The sequence below is a fragment of the Gossypium hirsutum genome, chromosome D02 (genome assembly GCF_007990345.1).
Source record: "Gossypium hirsutum isolate 1008001.06 chromosome D02, Gossypium_hirsutum_v2.1, whole genome shotgun sequence".
NCBI lineage: Eukaryota > Viridiplantae > Streptophyta > Magnoliopsida > Malvales > Malvaceae > Gossypium > Gossypium hirsutum.
The window spans coordinates 4,441,674-4,460,763 of record NC_053438.1 but is presented as its reverse complement, the minus strand read 5'-3'; the positions used below and the strand labels follow the sequence as shown (position 1 = coordinate 4,460,763).

The 19,090-nt window shown below is 33.4% G+C and overlaps 3 protein-coding genes across 4 annotated transcripts; 2 read left to right on the top strand and 1 right to left on the bottom strand.

Moving 5' to 3' along the window:
- The first annotated feature begins 3,853 nt into the window (after positions 1 to 3,853).
- On the top strand, positions 3,854 to 7,967 carry LOC107927772 (protein PAM71-homolog, chloroplastic). Of its 2 annotated transcripts, XM_016858880.2 has the most exons (10): positions 3,854 to 4,181; positions 5,059 to 5,215; positions 5,429 to 5,612; positions 5,990 to 6,037; positions 6,171 to 6,267; positions 6,834 to 6,997; positions 7,073 to 7,138; positions 7,240 to 7,290; positions 7,385 to 7,489; positions 7,583 to 7,967. In XM_016858880.2, exons 1-10 carry the CDS (start codon positions 4,058 to 4,060, stop codon positions 7,646 to 7,648), a joined length of 1,062 nt encoding a protein of 353 aa, XP_016714369.2. In that variant the 5' UTR covers positions 3,854 to 4,057; the 3' UTR covers positions 7,649 to 7,967. The 2 variants fall into 2 exon arrangements, with proteins under 2 accessions (XP_016714369.2, XP_016714370.2); XM_016858881.2 differs by lacking the exon at positions 7,240 to 7,290 and having other exon boundaries at positions 3,861 to 4,181; positions 7,349 to 7,489.
- A 159-nt stretch (positions 7,968 to 8,126) lies between these two features.
- LOC107927771 (beta-glucuronosyltransferase GlcAT14A) lies at positions 8,127 to 11,842 on the bottom strand. Its single transcript, XM_041088101.1, has 4 exons — positions 10,932 to 11,842; positions 10,745 to 10,820; positions 10,370 to 10,485; positions 8,127 to 8,936 (listed from the first exon to the last, which is right to left on the bottom strand). The coding sequence occupies exons 1-4, from the start codon at positions 11,527 to 11,529 to the stop codon at positions 8,422 to 8,424; spliced, it is 1,305 nt and encodes a 434-aa protein (XP_040944035.1). The 5' UTR covers positions 11,530 to 11,842; the 3' UTR covers positions 8,127 to 8,421.
- A 1,966-nt stretch (positions 11,843 to 13,808) lies between these two features.
- LOC107927653 (PHD finger protein ING1) lies at positions 13,809 to 16,362 on the top strand. The gene is made up of 7 exons (XM_016858763.2): positions 13,809 to 13,958; positions 14,105 to 14,176; positions 14,375 to 14,562; positions 15,269 to 15,332; positions 15,452 to 15,548; positions 15,730 to 15,889; positions 15,991 to 16,362. The coding sequence occupies exons 1-7, from the start codon at positions 13,928 to 13,930 to the stop codon at positions 16,099 to 16,101; spliced, it is 723 nt and encodes a 240-aa protein (XP_016714252.1). The 5' UTR covers positions 13,809 to 13,927; the 3' UTR covers positions 16,102 to 16,362.
- Positions 16,363 to 19,090: the final 2,728 nt, after the last annotated feature.

The following is a 19,090-nucleotide window of genomic DNA, read 5'->3' as shown; positions in this document are numbered from 1 at the left end:
TCCAACGTGAAAATCAAACATGAATCCATTCTTATTAAGCCACTTCAATCGATTAAATTCGTCATTAAGAGTTTTAAAACAATTTAGTAATATTTTAAAACAATTTCTAGGTGTTTGGAGGTGTTCGAGATCGATTAAATGTCTTTGATGGTCGAAACAACTTAAAATAGGGGAGGAGTATTGTTCTGCCATAGTTGTATCGATACACCAAAGGTCTGTCCAAACAACTGTTTAAACATGAGAATGAACATGGTGATCAAACTTGCAGTTTAAAGAAATGTTCGAACATGAGGAGCAACTTCATACACAAGGACAACTAAACTCTTATTTTGGTTGAGGAAAAAAAAAACTAAGCTCCTAACAATCTCCCACTTTGGGTTTTTGACAAAATTTATCAGCAAATGACCAAAATAACTCTACCTTTCACCATGCATAAAATAAAGATATCGTAGTTGGAGTCAGCGGCTCCCCTAGGTTCTCCTATTTGGGATCCCTGGGGAAGAGGATCAAGTTGGCCCTTGCGAATAGCTTGATGCACTATCTCCCTTCAACCCTTTGAGCGAAATGCGACAAAAGGAAGAAAAATCCATGGGCCAACCCCATATTCTCCACCCCGTGGAACTACGAGATCACCCCAAGGTCACCTTCGGTGTCCAGGGGTCGTGAGCCAACCATAGAACCTTGTTCAACAAGTGGAATGCATCAGCTGTCTGCTCTCAGGTTGGGCAATAAGAGTTGAAGAAGGGCAAGGAAAGAAAACTTCAAAGCAACAAAAAAAAATAGAAATAGTAAAACGATGATGACGACAACAACAACAAAAAAGAAATTGGTAGTAATAATCATCAATAAACCAACAAATTATCAACTTATCTCCCCCTTTTTTGTCAAAAGGCCAAAATACTCCCCTTGTCAGTTCTGTTTTGTTCCAATCTCTGGTTGAACAGGATTTTGAACATCCGTGTATGTTTCAGCTCAACCTCTTCTTCCAAAATAGTATTAATGAGCCTCAAACCATGAATAGAAATTTATCTACATGTACTTCCAATCGAAAATTTTGAATGTTTGCTAAATAAAAACAACCACCAAGTTAAATCATCCCAAATGCATAAACCATGATTAGCATAAACATAAACCATACCATATCAAAATCAACAAACTTACTCCCTCCTCACTCTATACTCCCCTTGCTCATTTGCTTCAAATTTATTTAAGGGGATGAGGTGCTACATCTTCAACAACAGAGATTGTAGCTTGTGGAACAACAAGTACCTTCTCTATGAAATGAAGTATGTGTGATCTTTGAAATATTCTCAATATGATCAACTTAAGTTGCAACCTCATGCTTCACATGAGCATCAATAACTTGTTGATCTTCATAGTTCAAATGTGATCGATCTTTTCTCACCCAAATTTTTTTTTTTGTGGTCTTCTTGTTCTATTCTGATATGAACTTCCAATATTGAATCCTTTTAAAAACAGTAAGGTTTGATGTGCCCTTTTTTTCCCACAATAAAAGCACACGTGTTTACCTTCCTTCTTGCCACATATATGATGTTGCCTAGGTGATGTTCAAATCAATGTTACAACATTACATTGAGCAAGACTTGTCTGGCCTTTCCACAATAGTATAAACATGTTTTATATTCATCTTTTTACCTGTCTCAAAGGGGAGAAGTAGTAATCATCTATTTAGATTTAATAAAATTCGTGGGAGATATAAGTTTCTTAACAAGTTCATTATAACTAGGTTCCAATCTCCCAACAACAGAGATATCATCATTTTGGTTTTCATATTTCTTGAGAGTGGCTTTGACATCGTTTAATTTTTTCTCGTTTGCTTTCAAAGTTACATCCGTTTTAGCAATCATGTCATCGTTTTCTTTGATTGTTTCATCAAGCATCTCGTTAACCTTTTTCAAATAAAAAAAATCACATCATTTTTCTTTTTGAGCACGGTTTTGAGCCTTTCTTTTTCTCCTCTGGAAATGATAATTTCTTCCCTTAAGGGCTTATTCAATTGACATAATGCTTTCATGTTCTTCAACATATATATGACTGAATGCTTCCTCTAGGTTGTTGCTAGGAACATCACTGTCATTGTTTGAATTTAATGCTTTAATCACCGTAGGTGGACGTGCGATATAACAATATTTCTTCTTAGACTTCATTATTGCAAATCATAGCTCAAGATCCCTTTCAAATATGTCTAAAGTCAAGCTTTGATACCAATTGTCAGAGTCTCGATTTGCTTTCTGTCCAATTTGATGTTCAGACAGATGTTTCAACAGAGGTGTAGATAGAGCAAAGGCAATCAACGAATAAGAGGAGAGAAGTAAACACAAGAGATTTATTAACGCAACTCGAATTCACCATTTCTACTATGCGGACCCTCACTTAGTGAATGATTTTATTCAAAAATTATTTGGATCACCTATTGGCTTTAGTCTAATCTACCCTTACACAAAGAAGTAATTGCAACCCCAACAATGAACCCAATTGTTACAAATACTCCCCCCAAATAACCTCACTTACAAGAAGGTTTTACTTTCCAATAAAAGCTTCACACAAGAACATAAAAACACAAAGCAAAGATAAGCAAACAAACAACCAAAAGCTCCACAAGCACACCAAGGATGTGCAACAATGTAGCTTATTTATAGGCTAAAAATCGTCAACTTCTCCAAGTAGTTTTGATAAGGTAAAACTCATGGTTGAATTTATCTCTTGAACAATCTTCAATAATTGTCCCTCCAAGTAAAACAGATAAGTTTGGTCTCCAAGTTCGATCTTTTCTTCTTTTCTTAACCCAAATTCGATCAGCAACATTAATGATAACCTAAAACGTGGCTTGAGGATCATTTGTTGATTGTGTAACACACCATGAAGATCAAAGTAAAAAAAATGCTAACTTTATATTGTACTTAGTTGTGTTGAAAGCACATCCATATTGTTATCCAAAGACATGTCTAGACAACTATTTAAACATGAGAATGAACATAATGATTAAACTTGCAGTTTAAAGTAATGTTCAACATGTGGAACAACTTCGGACACAAAAACAACTAAGGTCCTAACAAACATGTTCTAAAATTTATTCTTCACATGTGTTTAGAAAAAGAGTCATTTTAAATCCAAATCGACATTTAACTAAAAAGTTTATGGCTATACTCGAACATGAAGCAAGAACTTTTGGGAGCTAAGATAAAAAGTTAAATTATAATTTTTTTAGTGTTAAAATAATTTTGTATTATTTTTTAAGTAAAAAAATATTAAATGTTTTTTTGAAAAGAATACAAAGGGGAGAGGGCAAAATTAATGGAAAGACTTGATTGGAATGATACTTTAGTTTAAGCATTCAATAAGAAGAATTTGAAATTTAAGGATCAATTAAAAATTTTAACCTATATTTTAAGGACATCAAATGCAATTAACCAATAAGAAAAATAATAGATCTAAAGCCCTTATGTTCTGTTTGGTTTAAAATATAAATATTGATTTCATTTTCTCGAAAAAAGAAACATTAAAATAAACATGTTTAATTGAAAATTTTAAAAATAATCTTTAAAAATAAAAAAATTGTACTCATTGTTTTACTAAAAATACATTATAAAGAGATTCATAGTTTTTGTCAAAATTTAAAAAAATATATAATCCGTTAGTGAATTAACGGATTTTTTAACAACAGTGACCGATTCAAGTAATCATCTTAATTAGAGTGACTAAATTAATAAAAAAATTAGAGTGACCAAATTAAAAATAACGCTATTTTAAAGTGGCCTTCTGGGAAATTTACCCTTTATCTAACACAAAAGCACACGTGGCATAAAACCAAAGCTTTCTAACCAGGCAAAACAACTGTTCTTTTTTTTTTTTCAATCTCTATCATCAGCTCTCTTCGCTCCAGATTCTTCAAAAAAAGAAAAAAAAGGCCCCAAAAGACACTTTCTTTTACTTCATTGTATTCTAGAATTAGAACAAAGAGATGAAATGAACTTGTAAAAGGCAAATTTTATATATATACTTTAATTTACTTAGTTTTTTTTTCTAACTATTTAAAATGCAGAGATTGGTTATCCATCATAGACCCCCAGTGATTTCAAGAAGGAAACTTCCTTTATTGGTTGTTGTGGATTCATTTCCATCTTTTGATAGTGTTTCAAGACTACCCATTTCTCCTTCATGTAAGTTTTTCTCTCTATCTTCTTCCCTTTTTTTTGGTGAATTTTACTCTTCTTCTTTCTTTTTTTTTGTGATGGGATTCATGGAATCTTTTTGGGTGGCTTTATTTTTATGAATTAAGTTGAATTTTAGGGTTTATTTTTATTTAAGAGATTTGGAAGGGTGTTTATTATTAGTGAAATTAACTGTTAGATGAAACCAGTGTATGAATTTAGCTGGTGTTTTGAGGTTTTAATTTTGGAGCTAAGTGGGAGTTAAATGAACCAGTTTTAAAGTTATACATAAATAGACTGGGATTTTGTGTGGCCTCTGATTGTGTTTTTGAGGATAAGGTGAGAGATGAATTCGGGTTATATTCGAGTTTCAACCGATGATAATCTTCCAAATTTTTATGAATTTGTGAAAAAAAACTTTGGAAAGGAACTCTGTATTGTATTTATTTAGTAAGTGAGCACTCCAAAGATTGTTTTCCGGTGATCCCAGAGCTTAGATTAGTTAGTTTAAGCAGTCACCTCAACAAGTCTGCAAATCTGGGGTTCAGTCTCGACATCTACGACCGCTTCTCTTAGGCTATTGTTTTATTGCATTGAACTCGGGATGCCTTTGTTTGAAGTTTATGTTACCAGAGTTTGAGTTTTGATTATAAGATTAGATTTAAGGATCGAAATGCTCTTAGCAGTTTCTTTGGATTGATATTATGGTAATCGAATCATGTCCTGTTTATCAGCTTGCTCTACATAGTTTTGATTTCTGTTCTGTTTTACTACTGTTTTACTCTTTGTGCTTTCATATTTATGTCCGTACACGATACTGATTCTAATTCGGTTTTGTTAGACACAGCAGCATTAGTTAACTTGTTCAGTAACTTTTTTTTTCTAGTACAATGTAGAAAAATATCAAGGTTGAGTTCAACGTGCAGCACGTTTAGAACACGAGCATCCAATGTAGGTATTGGATCCGGGGGCTATGAAGATAAGGATGAAAGAGAAGACCAAAGTATTGTGAAGGGCCCCTGCAGTGACAGTTCATCAGAAGCGTAAGTGATGTCTGGTAGATGCTAGTGTTTTGGACTTCTCAAACAGCATTTCGGTTTCTCTATAGTTCTATTGTGGTTCTTCCTCGTGGTTCAATAGATGTATAGCTTTTTTCACGTAACAACATATATGCACCGAAGTGCTCATAAATTTACGATGAAGTGAGGTTCTAGTTTGATGTCTTATATATCATCTAATACTATGCTTTTTTGCAGTTTGAAGCCTCCGAGTCAAATTCCTTATCCTCTTTCCGTTGCTGGTGTACTATTGGGATGTACTTTAGTATTGTCACTAATTGCCTTTGCAAAAGGTGGACCTGCATCACTCTTAGCAGCAATAGCAAAATCAGGCTTCACGGCTGCTTTCACATTGATCTTTGTTTCTGAAATCGGAGACAAGGTAACGCATTTGTCGTAAATAACTTCATGTATTTTCACCTGTTAATCGCTGCTCATTAGTGCTATGGTCCTATGTTTTGAAACATTCCGAGAATGATCCTAACTAATGATGGATTGAGGCGGAAAGTTCATGTTGCAAAAGCCGATAAGTTTGAATAAGGCTTATGATTATTTTATAGATAAGTATTTGTTGTCCTGTCTCTCTGTCCTTTTTCGAGGCCTATTACTCCATTTCATTTTTATGTTGATTGAATGGATCTGACTCTTCTTTTGAACATATACTTTTGAATATAAATCTTTGTTCTTTTCATATGCTTTTGATTGTGCTTTTAGAAACCTTTCTTGATATTTAAGTTATGTTTTGCATCTCTTGACCAGACGTTTTTCATCGCTGCTCTCTTGGCCATGCAATACGAGAAAGGACTGGTATTTTCTCTCCTAAATGCTTATCTATGCGTGCCTTCATTCGTTCATTAATTTCAGTTTTATGGTATTACTGAACGCTTTTTCTTTCTTGGACTAAATCTATTTTCTTGACATTTATTAAATCATTGGAAAGGTTCTATTGGGCTCGATGGGTGCTCTTTCTCTTATGACAATCTTGTCAGTAATAATCGGACGGATCTTTCAGTCAGTCCCTGCTCAATTCCAAACCAGTAAGTTCCTACTCCTCACATCTCCCTTGTCTCGTCAAGAATTTCTAATGAGAATTGCTGTTTTCGATGATTTAAGAAGTGCGATTATGAGCATATTGGCTCCTACATAGTAGTAGTATTAACACTGCAATATGTGCCGACTTTCTTTATAGCCTTTTGATAGATATAAACATTCATTTGAATTTGATTTAGTTCAACCAACTGTTCAGCCATTTGCATGTAATAGTTCTATGCTAAATTGTCCAACACATTACACCTACGTTACTTAGGCTTAAGCGTGAGTGTTGGATTATGGTATGTGTCTCGAACACTAAGTTCGTCCGTGTATTTGGGCAGTCCTTGGAGGATTGTATTCCTATACCTATGTTTGAATATGTGCTGGACAAGGGCACATCAAACAAAATGAGGAATTAGAGAAACATAGAACCCTACTGTTTCCTTCAGCCCAAGATATTCATGATTTATTATCAAGTTTGTTTACCCTTGAATCTATATATTTTTCGTAATGAATGTATCTATTCTAAAGTTTCTGATGCGCACATTAATGCTTTTCATTTATTGTGCAGCCTTGCCGCTTGGAGAATATGCAGCAATAGCTCTTCTCGTGTTCTTTGGCTTAAAATCTATAAAAGATGCATGGGACCTTCCACCAACGGCAGCAAAGAAAGGTGCTGAGGGAGGCCCTGAACTTGATGAGTTTGCTGAAGCTGAGGAACTCGTGAAAGAAAAGGTAATCGGCCGCTTCACATGTCTTATTTTATTAAAAGAAAAAGCTAATAGAAACTTCTATTTTTAATGTATTCAGGCATCAAAACAACTCTCGAATCCACTCGAAATTGTCTGGAAGTCATTCAGCCTTGTGTTCTTCGCTGTAAGCATCTCATTATCCTCACTTTCTCTCTCCGAAACAAAAGGCTGCACTTTTGGTTGTTTTCGATAACTCTCGATATATAACTTTACTATAACTTTTAGGAATGGGGAGACCGTTCAATGCTTGCAACAATTGCGCTTGGCGCTGCACAGGTGCAACTTCACTAACTTCGTTTCTTATTTTCTATATATATATATATTTCTAAATCAGAATAGTTCAACGGTCTTTGCTACCTTGTCTCTACAGTCACCATGGGGTGTGGCAAGTGGAGCCATTGCCGGACACCTACTCGCAACATCAATTGCAATTCTCGGAGGAGCATTTCTTGCCAACTATATTTCTGAGAAACTGGTAAGACCCGAAACTTCTATCGTGTTATAGTAATACGACATATTCAGGTACATGCATTTCGACTTACTATGGAACTGCTGTATGTTCGATCAGGTTGGTTATTTGGGCGGAGCGCTTTTTCTTGTGTTTGCAGTTGCCACATTTTTTGGAGTTTTCTGATTGATTATACAGAACATAGAGCAAATGTCGGGCTAATTTCCGGCGCAAATGTTGTGATACAATGCTGAGAAAACAATTAGGGTAAAATGTTGCAGTTAGGGGTATTAAGAGGCTGCCATGTTAGTTCTTAGAATGGTTTATTGTATTTGGAATTATATGTGGACTTAGATGATTTCTTTGTAGCTTTTAGCTAAATATTGAAGATATGATTGACATGTTTTTGCTACAATTTTCTTCCTTCAATACTTGTTTGTTTGTTTTTTTAATGAAAAATAACAATAACATGAACTATGGACTTGACGTTTTTGTCGGTCCGAAATTTCTGGTGTTCGATTTTATCTCAATTAAACCCAAAATCAAACTCGAGTTAGGTACTTAAAATTAAAATAATAACAACACTTAAATCACACGATTCAAACCCTATCATCCCCTTCCTCGTCCCCCTTATACAAGCCTTGGTTAGAGCTTAGAAGTAAGATATCAAAAGAGTGGTAAACATTGAAAATTTTCAAAGTTCCGAAGAATGGGGCATAGAAATAGAATCCCATCATGTTAACCATAGAAACTACATTCTAAAGCTGATGAAAAATGTCGAGTACAAGAACAAATGAATTATAATTTTTACTTTACAACAATCATGGTACAACTAGATGCTTGATAAAATTTTAGTACTCCTATAAAGCATGTAAGGGCCAACTTTTAAGAGTGATCAGCATCAGTTACCCCTTTGTTTCCCCGATTTCATATATCTCCATGTAGATTGATCCATTACATCATTCATATCGACATTGCATGGATCGATACTTATCATCTGCAAGCAAGTCGACGATACGTTTTTTGAGCCTTTTTGCTCCTGGACCAGGTCTCAAGATACTGGCATCTCCCCAAACTGAACATGTGTCATTGGCGGGATCACCTAAGCACCATCCACCTGGTACAACTTTTCCGGGGCTGCGTTTCAAAATTTCTTGGTCGATACGGTCGAGTACTGGACTGTCAAACTGGAAATGTGTTGCAAAAGCAGCTCCACTCTGAATCATAGCATCGAATTCTTCAGGCTTGAGTGAGAGAGGCTTCGTTGAAAAGGTTTTGTTGAAGGCTACATGCAGTAGGTTATGGTTTATCACAGTTTTCTTGTACTGGTCAGAGTTACAAAGGACAGTAGGGAAATAATTGGAGTAGGAATAAGGCGTGTTTGTAAAATACATTAGCAAAGTCCTCGGAAGATTGTCGGTACCAAGGATGCAGAACTCAACAAAACTACGAGTTAACATTGTAAACGACGAACCTGCAAAAAGACCAGATCTCTAGTTTTATTTCACAACTTGCTGGAAAAAAAATTCTCAGCAAAACAAATGGCTTATAATACCTCCCATGGCTGCAACAGTATATAATTAAGAAAGTAAGTAATCTTCAGGGAGCTAATTGGCCATTAAAAAGTAACTCTTGGCCAAATGAGGAACTTTATGTTGTAGCAGTTGTCTAGAATAATGATCCTTATAGAAATGTTCCACATGAGCATTTCATCAATAGAGATATTCTCCAAAGAAAAAGGAGACCCACGACGAACTTATTTATAACTTTAATCATGCATAATTGAGAAATGATTTCAATCCATAACATGCATGATGGAGTTAGTGGGTAAATAGCACATAAGGCCATTCACCAGTGGATCCATCTTCACAGTTTTGCAGAACACTGACAAAACTGCCGTACTTTATGCATTTAGCTCAGGCCACACTACATTAAAAGAGTATTCACTGCGATTTAACTTAATAGAAGAGTATTTACAATCAACAAAACAAAAATGTTGCTAGCATTATTATTTGAGCAGTCCATAATAATTTCAACCAACTACACAAAGCAGAAGGTTGGACAGGACTTTATAGAACGGCAACGAGGATATCTATGTTCAGAAATAAAGGCTTCAAAAAAAAAATTCAGCTTTATTTCTACAAAATTTCTGTTCTTTGAAATAAATGTAAACCACAGACAATGCTAAACTGGACTATCTCTCCTTCCTCCCTCTGTTTCTTTAAACTATATGGCCTTTATGAAAATGGATTGAATTAATGCATTCCATATGAAATTCTATTCCTACATGCATCCTTAACACCATGAGGAACCACCATTATCTTACTAGGTATTATCTATGGCCTAACTTGATATTCTGAACGCACATGCTCATTGCACTTGCTCTGTCAAATTATACTCCTAAACTTGCAAGAAAAACGAAAACACCAGCTTATACTAAATGAATTGATGTTCGTCCCATCTCCAAGACAATAATAAGAAGAATAACTATAAGATGATGCAGAGAAGTAAGAGTTGGTTTCAATCTGATTGGTCCTACTGAGTTGCATGCTCCACAAACGACATTCTCGTAGTACCTCTAATAGGTGATATAAGACTTTGAACCTATACAGTATAGCACCATACACCCACTGACTCTAATTCCATCAAGAAATAGCAAAATGACGACTGCATTCACACAAACTATGCAAATCTATGATCTCACACAAATATATAAACCAATATATTCAAATCACATTCTTAATCAACTCAGCAATTGCAGGGTCCACCATTCTAAATCTATGCTATCTTTGTTTATTGGAATCATCTAATCCAATAATTAAGAAGCTCAGAATACACATACATTTCATATTGGCTCCCTTATTTGAATAAAGAGCAGGAATTAACCAAAAACATAGGAACACATACCTGAAAACAACTTGAAAGCAGTCGGCAATTCCCGCTTCTGAGTAGCATAAAATATCTCTTCCTTTTCCAAAAGATAAAGCCCCGTATCGACAATTATCGGTTTCAATTTCTTGGACCTAAATAAATGAAACCCCGAAACATAAAATTAAATATTAGACAACATGCATCACCTTAAACCACATCAATCTAATAACCACAAAAGGAAATTGCTTAAAATGCAATGAAGTTGCTTTCTAAAGGCAAAATCATAATTTGATTACTAAAAATGAACAAATGACTGATGTGAAACACCAATTCTAACAACGATACTAATTTGATTTTGCATCTAAATGTCCATTTAGCAAAAGTAAAGAAGTGGAAATGAAGTTAACTTACTCTTTCCAGCCAATATAATTTGTGTGATTCACAAAGTTGAGATCTTTAGGCAAGTAAGACAAGATGTGAAGAATATCTGCAAAATCAACAAAAACCCAGAAAAGAAGATCAATCAAAAGACAAAACCCAGAGACTCAAAATCCGCCCCCCCCCCAAAAAAAAAAGAAATTATTATTTTTAAAATTACCATCTTGAGTAGCAAGCGGGTAATCGCCGGCATTGAGGGAGATAAACCAATTCCAATCCGAAGCTAAACGTAGCAAAATCGAGGCACCGTGAAGAGTAGAAGAGATTGCCGATGGCCCTCTAGGGTAAGCATAATCTGATTTCCCTACAACATCGACGTTTTGAGCGGCTTTAAAAATGGGTATCGCTTGGATCGTACTGGCCAACCGGTCACGCTCGGTCTGCGAAGCAGATAGATCAAGGTGAAGAAGGTAATGGTTTCTCGGGTGATAAGAAGCTAAGAGTACCCGGAGGATCCGAGCCGAATCACCGGCGGATCCTGATATGAAGTAAGCAATGGAAGGAGGGGTGGGTGCGGAAGGGATCTCGGTTAGGGAAATGGGTCGATTGGGGAAAAGAGCAGGATCGGGTCGGATTATGGTTAAGGGTCGAATTGGGCTGGTGGAAGGGAGGGCGATGATAAAGAGGAAGGAAAAAAAAGAGGTGGCTAAGATTATACAAACGGTAGCTTTAGAGTTGTCTTTTGAAGCGGTGGTTGTCGCGGCGGCGTTAGAATTATACGGCGATGCGGGCGGCGTTTGTTGGTGGTTGTTATGCATTGTGACGGTGGCGGTGGCGGTGGCGGTGGCGGCAGCTGTTTTGAGTTTTGGCAGCTTTCTTTTGAAATCGATTTTTGTTGGGTTAATGGAGCGTCTTTTTTTTTACCATAAAGTAATAAGACCCTGTTTGGCTGCCTGTCCATCATTCACCATGGTTAAGTATTATTTAAATGCAAGGTGTAAAAATGTAATTTCACTAATTTTTTTTTCTATTTTTTGGGGATAAGTTATTACAAACAAATTGCCCCCCATACCCTCAACAAATTCACATACTTTGACAATTCTTCTAACTAAATTGCAAAACAACCCCAATTTGTTGAAAAAAGTCAAAGCACATGATTGTAGGAGCCAAAGATTTTCACCACACCTAACTTCATATTTTCTGATAAGAATTCGTATATTTCGTGGATTGGATTTCACTTGATTGTCTACAATTTTATTGTGCATGTTTGGGGTAGAAGTTTTATTGTATAATGATCATATGCCTGTAATGCATTGTATGTCTCATAATAGGTCCCATTTTTCTACCATTTTAGGGGGTTGATGACTATTCATAGCTATTACCTTAACACCAAAGAAGAGTTCGACCTAATGCTTTATTTCTGTCCTAGGGATGTTCATAGTTCGGTTAAAATCGAATTAATCAATCAAATCGATCTACTCGGTTAATCGGTCAGCGGTCGAATTTAGTTTGGTCGAAGGTCAATTAATAATTTTTGAAATTTCGGTTATCGGTTAATTCGGTTTGAAATCATGTACTTAACATAATTAACCAATTAACCGAAATAAATAATATATATTATATATAATTGTTAACTTTTTATTTGGTTGTTAACTTTCAAGATTTATATAGTGTTTTTGATGTATTATTTGTTATTTTCACCACCATTTAATATTTTTTAAACTATTAAAAAAATGAACCTTAGCAATGTATTTTTTTATATGTTTTATACTTATTTTAATCAAAACAAAAAAACATATAAATTTCGGCTAATTAGTTTAATCGACCGAATTAACCAAAATATTTTGGTTCAATTAATGTATTTAAAAAAACTTCGATTCGATTAACGGTTAAATATTTTTACATTTTAAATAATTTGATTCAGGTATTAATCAAACCGACCATTTACATTGCATAATCAACGTACATGTTCCGCTTAATAACCTTAAGAAATTAGCCTACTTTTAGTTGGGCCCTGTCTTATATAGCTAACCAAGAAATGAAAGGAATTGAAAGGTCTCCCCATAAAACTTTATGTCAAGGGATCTTTTACTTGCTTTATAAGGAACTTAAATTTATCTTATCTACAACATTAAGCATAAAACTAAAAAAGTGTAACAGCATGATTGAGATCATATATTGGAGATTCTTCAAATAATTGTAAACTTGTGAATCCAGTAGTAGCAGTTTTGGCCACGTGATCAACAATTTCATTCTAAGATATCGGGATATGGCGGACTCATACTTTTCAGTTACAACATAGAAGTTGATGAATTAAGCGTAACTCCACCATCCTACTATTGGCAGTGGCCCCATTTGAGAACGTCTAGAGAACCATCTCAACTTTTTAACTAGAAACATTTATATGCCAAATACTAACCCTTTTTAATACATACATCTCAATCTAAGGTGCCCACAGGGAGCCAACTTTCACTGGAATCTATCAAAGATTTCTCATCATGCATGCATTGTTCCAAATTAGTAGATCTTTTTAATCCATGTACTTTTTGAATTGGTAAATTGTAGTCCCTATACTTTATGAATTTTGAAATTTTATTCCCAACCTAAACAGTAACAATTAAATCTATTTGGTTAGATTCAATTGTTGGTATTGAACTATGCAGACAGTTGTAAATTTAGTTCATATTCTTCGATTGGATCTTTCTAAGACCTTATGCATTTCAAATTTTAAAATTTTGATCTTGGCACAAATGACCGTCATTAATCCATAAACTATATTTTAATGAATAATATGTGGAAATAACAAGTTGACATGACATTACACATATAATAATATTTTTGCCACATCAAATTTTAGAAATAGCAGGGTTTAACATAATGAATTTAACAGTTATCGTTTAGTAAGGACTGGAATTTAAAAAAATTTAAAAGTACAAGGACTAAAAATGACCAAATTATAGTACAGAGACTAAATCCATAACTTTTTTGAAGTACAGGGACAAATGGCAGAATTTAACCAAAATAGTAAATCAAGGTTCATTCCAAGTTATCTGAAGGGTGGAAGGCTAAATACGTCATTCGGCATATAAAAGTAACCCAATTTCAGCTTTTCTTAGGGCTTCTAGTTCATTTGTTTTAGCAGTGGCGGGAACGTATCAGCAAAATTACTCATCGAAATTCAATTGCAAAAATTAAAAAAAAAACTAAATTCCTAAAATGTCCTTCTTCATTGATGAATTTCAAGCAGGTAATTTCTCTTTTGTCAATATTTTTTTCTAAATTAATTTCTTTGGCATTTTGTTCCCATCTTTTATATTCTAAATTTGAGAAGAAAAAAAGGAACCCTAATTAAGGATTTTCCGCTATGATTTATGACATATTGAAATTTTACAGACTTGGAAGCATTGCCCAATATTCTTCAGAAAAAATATGCTTTGATGCGTGATCTTGACAAAAGTTTGCAAGGTATCCCTTTAAACCCTAATTTTAATCTTTTTGGGGGTTTATTTGAAAATTTTATAAATTCAAGTTGTTAATGTTAACTATCTAATTTGAACAGATAACTTTGGAGATATTGAATTTAAAGCCAATGAATGCAATGAAGTGAAATCCTATTTCATTTGGTTGTAAAATACTATCTTTTTTGTTGATTAATATGAACAGAAATTGTTAGGCAAAATGAACAACGATGTGAACAAGAAATAGAGGATATGAAACGAGGCTTGAAGGCCGGCAACATTACGCCTGATACTTCGCTTCTCAGATTCTCCGAAGAAGCACTTGATGAACAAAAGCATAGTGTTAGGATTGCGGATGAAAAGGTTGCCCTGGCAATTCAAGCATATGATTTGGTGCGTTGGCTTTTTCCCTTAGAACTTTGATGTTTGATCCCTGCACTTTGTTATCTGATTCATATGCTATGGCTATCACTGAGACAGGTAATTGCATTTTGCCCCCTCTACTCAGTAAATTAGTGCCTTACATCAAATAGCAAACTAGTTCTTTTGTTAAAATTTTTATCCATTTTTACTTTTAAAAACGGGTCTCAATATATCAACATATTGTATACGTGGCACACCACATGTCACTGTCTGGTTATTTCGTCATCCACGTCAGTTTTAATAGTACAATGGATGAAATTTTTAACAAAAATGACCGATTTGCTCTTTGATCTATTGTACAAGGACTACTTTACCCATTTTTTTAGTAGAGGGGGCAAAATGCTAGTTGACTAATACAAAGGCCTTCATGGTACTTTTACCTATAATCTTCTGAATGAGTTTGTTTTTGAGGGTGATAGTATCCATGATTCGGTGTTTCCTCTTCCTACTCTGTTTTATGAACTAGTGATCTAAGAGTTGCAAATGCAAAATCATATCAATAACATGGTGGATGGTTCTCCTATTCATGAAGAAAGTATTTGTTATTATCTTAGGTTGTTCATATATGTTTGGAGTTGTCAAATTTGTGACACCAAGCATATTAAGATTTCAATGCTGGATGGAACTAGGTTCGAGCCTTATTAGTTGTTCCGTGCTTGATGTAATCATGTTTCAGGTGGATTCACATATACAACAACTTGATCAGTACTTGAAAAAGTCTGGTGAAGAGCTACGGCGTGGTATGTTGTTAATTTTCTGCTTTCACCCACCCCTATTTAACGTAGCCTTTGTTACTTTAAGCCTCTCTTCCGTAATGCATATTTAATCCTTACTCTAATTATGTTTTTTTTTTCAATAGAAAGAGAGAATACTGCTACTGCCTCGCCTGCTCAAACTCCCGATGGTACCACTAAATCCGGAAGGTCTGGTGAAAGTGGAAGAGGAGGGCGTAAAAAGTATGCACCTATTATACATAAGCTCGTTAGATTTCCTTTTATGTTGTTCAATGGTCATCCATTTTGGATTCATGCTTCAAGGAATGCTCCTTTAATTTCGACTGTTACTTCCTTCTATTACATCTATATGCAAAATGCTTTACTAGATACATGATATCATCGGAGTTACGTATTTCTGTAGAACACGTCTAGCAACAGCAGCTGCGGCAACAGAAGTGGCAGCATCAGCAGCAAATCCAACCGGTGTGGAATTAGACTTGCCGGTGGATCCTAACGAGCCAACGTACTGTTTGTGCAACCAAGTTAGCTACGGAGAGATGGTAGCATGTGATAACCCCAATGTACGTAACTAAGTCCCTTACATATCTTTCTCCGATACTATTTCCGATTTCACTTCCTAATTTTGATCTGATGGAAACTCTCTCTTTCCCCCTTTTAACAGTGCAAGATAGAGTGGTTCCACTTTGGCTGTGTCGGTCTGAAAGAACAACCGAAAGGGAAATGGTATTGTCCGGATTGTGCGACCGTGAAAAATCGTCGTAAAGGCAGATAATTATGAATGTTTATTATCTTTTTTCCTTATGGAGAAGCTTGTGATAGTGTATTTGGGTAGCCTTACCGCAAAATGTAACGTTTGCTTGCATTAGGAACTTGTGTTTGATGATATATATTAGCTACTAGGATGCTTTTCTACCATTTTGTTTAAAAGCATTTTGCCTGTAAATGAATTACTGTAATTTGTTTAGAGCTTTGATCTGTATTGAAGATTTCTAAGTGTAAGATGTTTTTTGCTAATTAATTTTATTTTGTTTCATATTATGTAGATTTTGAGACATTCATATCATGTTTATGTTTTTTTTTAAATTTTGTCATGTTTTAATTATTTTTTCGTAAAGTTTTTGTCGTGTAATCGTATCGTGTTTAATATTATCATATGTAGAGCTTAAATAAATTTTTATAAATATTGTTTCAACATCATTTTAAATTTAATTTTATTTAAAATTCTAATATTCAAACCTAACTTGAAGAAAAAGAAAAATTTTCTTACTCCCAACCTGCATGGAAATATTAAATAATGTTTTTTTACGAAATTAAATAAAACTAGATTTATAGTACATGATGTAATAAATATATTTATTAAAATTTCATATAAAAATTACTTGATGTTTAGGTTATAATGTTATAACAAGAAATTATTTAATTGACCCTTCCGACCACATTATACATGGTCTCTTTCTAATTATTTAATGACATTTCAACAATTTTTTTATATTATTGACACATAATTTTTGTAATTCTTTTACCCTGAATATCAAACCTGAACCATGAATCCAAAACTTAGAATCTTGAACTCTAAATCCTAAACCTTAAACCTGGAGGGTTTAGGATTCTGGTTCAAGGTTTGGGTTCTAAATTTAAAAGTTTAAGGTTTAATGTTCACGTTTAAGTTTTGAGTTTGTGGTTTAAGTTTTGAGTTTACAAAATTATGTATGAATGGCATAAAAAAATTACTGAAATGTCATTAAATAATTAAAAATAGACTATGAATGATATGACGAGAAAATTCATAAAATAATTTCTCCAGTAAAACACTTAAAAATGTGTAAAAATAAGTACATATACATATTATAAATTACTGTAAAAATAAAAATTATCAAAATTTATACCCATATTTCATGGAAAGAGAAAGAATTTCATCTTATAATATCGAATTAAATGGGATTAAAATTATTTTACCGGACCATTAATGGCGAAATAAATGGAGAATTTAGTACTGCGACACGTGTCATCGTCTATGAATAGCGTCGGCGTCGGTGCTCAATCTATGGGACTTCACCCATCACTGTTTTGGGTCCACACTCCACACGCCTGCCATTGCACATTTCCCATTGCCTTCCCATTTTGTTGACTTTTGTACTCTACATAAAGAAAAGAGTCCAAAAATAGGAACACTAATATACTATATTTGGTATATATTTGGTGTTATTTTGAGAAAAGACAAAAATATTATTATTTACAAATAATTGTACTATTTTGGAAATATTTTTACCATTTTATATTATTTATAAATAATAGTATTTTTCCATCATATTTATTCCGAGAACAATACGCAATCGGCCACTTTATTTATTTCATGGAAGACATGTTGAAATTTGATAATTTAATTGCGCATGCATTCCTCCTTTATTTTTCGAACTAAGGTTATTGATAATAACCTTAACGAATCATTTATTAGTATATTCACTATATTTTTATTATCAGATTCAATTATCACCTTGGTGTATCCCTTCCTCTAAGCTATTTCAAGGAAGAATATTTACTATTTTTTTATATTCGAAATTAATATTCAATCTCGATTAAATTTAGAATTAAGTCAAATCATATTTAAAAACAAAATCAATTTTTTACAAATTGTGATTAAATTATAAATTTTTAAAAAAAAAGTGAAAATGTAATTTTGACATTTATAAAAAGATTCCAACAAAATTGTGTATGATGAGCAATGATGCATAATATAAACAAAAACTACCATCACATCTTGGGAAGTGAATTGGTGCTCTGAAATCTATGACCCTTTCCAAGCATCGAAGAAATAAACTCTATCTTCTTGCAAATTAAACCATGCATCTACAATACTAAAATTATATTTCAACACTTTCAAAAATTTATAATTTAAATCCGATCTTTTAAAATAAAATCGTTGATGCCTTGTGTAGAGTTTGAATCGTGGTAGTCGATATCAATTATATTGGTCGGTACGTACATTTTCAGTCTTAAACTGGTATAAAATATTCTATGTTTCGTTCCGGTCAAAATTTCATGTGTTTCGGTCATTTCGGTGTGTTTTAACCCCTTTTGGTGTCAAGGGCGAAACTAGAACATTTTTTGGGAGGTCGAAATTAAATTATAATTTTTACTATAGTAAAAATGTAATTTAATCATTTTAATAGCCTATATCTTTATAATTTTTGAAGGATTAAATTAATTTTTTTATCATTTTTAGGGGGCCAAAGTACAATTTTACCTTTAGTAATTTAAAAAATTTAAAGCGCTTAAATGGAAAATTTTCCATTTTAAGGGAGACCGGGGCCCCTGCCAGCCCCTGTTTTGTGTGTTTCAACTTGTATCGGTGCATATCGGCCTGTATTGATTAGTACAAAATTTTGATATTTTAAACCCACTTTTAAAATTTTTAATCTTACTCATTTTCATTTTTCTATAATTACATTTAAAATTAAAACTTATTAAATTAAATTATTGAACCTACTTAATAGTTTTAAAACTTATATTTATATATAAATATATTTATATGGATGTAATTAAGATATATTTACATGTATATGTATAGTATAATTTATTTTTATCAAAATAATATATAATTTATTAAGAAATTAAAAATTATCTATAAATATATGTGAAAAAATTTAAACGTATATATAATTTATAAAAGAGCTAAAAAATAAATTATATAAATATACACGTGTATGTGAAAAATATTTAAAAACATCAATAAATCTAAAATAATACACATACACCAATAT

What these genes read in the sequence shown, in the direction of transcription:
- LOC107927772 (XM_016858880.2), top strand. Translation starts at nt 4,058, where the DNA reads ATGCAGAGATTGGTTATCCATCATAGACCCCCAGTGATTTCAAGAAGG. An exon ending in CCCTGCTCAATTCCAAACCA is followed by an intron (nt 6,268 to 6,833) that starts GTAAGTTCCTAC and finishes TTTATTGTGCAG; the next exon opens with CCTTGCCGCTTGGAGAATAT. An exon ending in TTGCGCTTGGCGCTGCACAG is followed by an intron (nt 7,291 to 7,384) that starts GTGCAACTTCAC and finishes TTGTCTCTACAG; the next exon opens with TCACCATGGGGTGTGGCAAG.
- LOC107927771 (XM_041088101.1), bottom strand. Translation starts at nt 11,529, where the DNA reads ATGCATAACAACCACCAACAAACGCCGCCCGCATCGCCGTATAATTCT. An exon ending in AATTATATTGGCTGGAAAGA is followed by an intron (nt 10,486 to 10,744) that starts GTAAGTTAACTT and finishes TCATTTATTTAG; the next exon opens with GTCCAAGAAATTGAAACCGA. An exon ending in TGCTTTCAAGTTGTTTTCAG is followed by an intron (nt 8,937 to 10,369) that starts GTATGTGTTCCT and finishes GTCTTTTTGCAG; the next exon opens with GTTCGTCGTTTACAATGTTA.
- LOC107927653 (XM_016858763.2), top strand. Translation starts at nt 13,928, where the DNA reads ATGTCCTTCTTCATTGATGAATTTCAAGCAG. An exon ending in CAATTCAAGCATATGATTTG is followed by an intron (nt 14,563 to 15,268) that starts GTGCGTTGGCTT and finishes ATCATGTTTCAG; the next exon opens with GTGGATTCACATATACAACA. An exon ending in GGAAGAGGAGGGCGTAAAAA is followed by an intron (nt 15,549 to 15,729) that starts GTATGCACCTAT and finishes GTATTTCTGTAG; the next exon opens with AACACGTCTAGCAACAGCAG.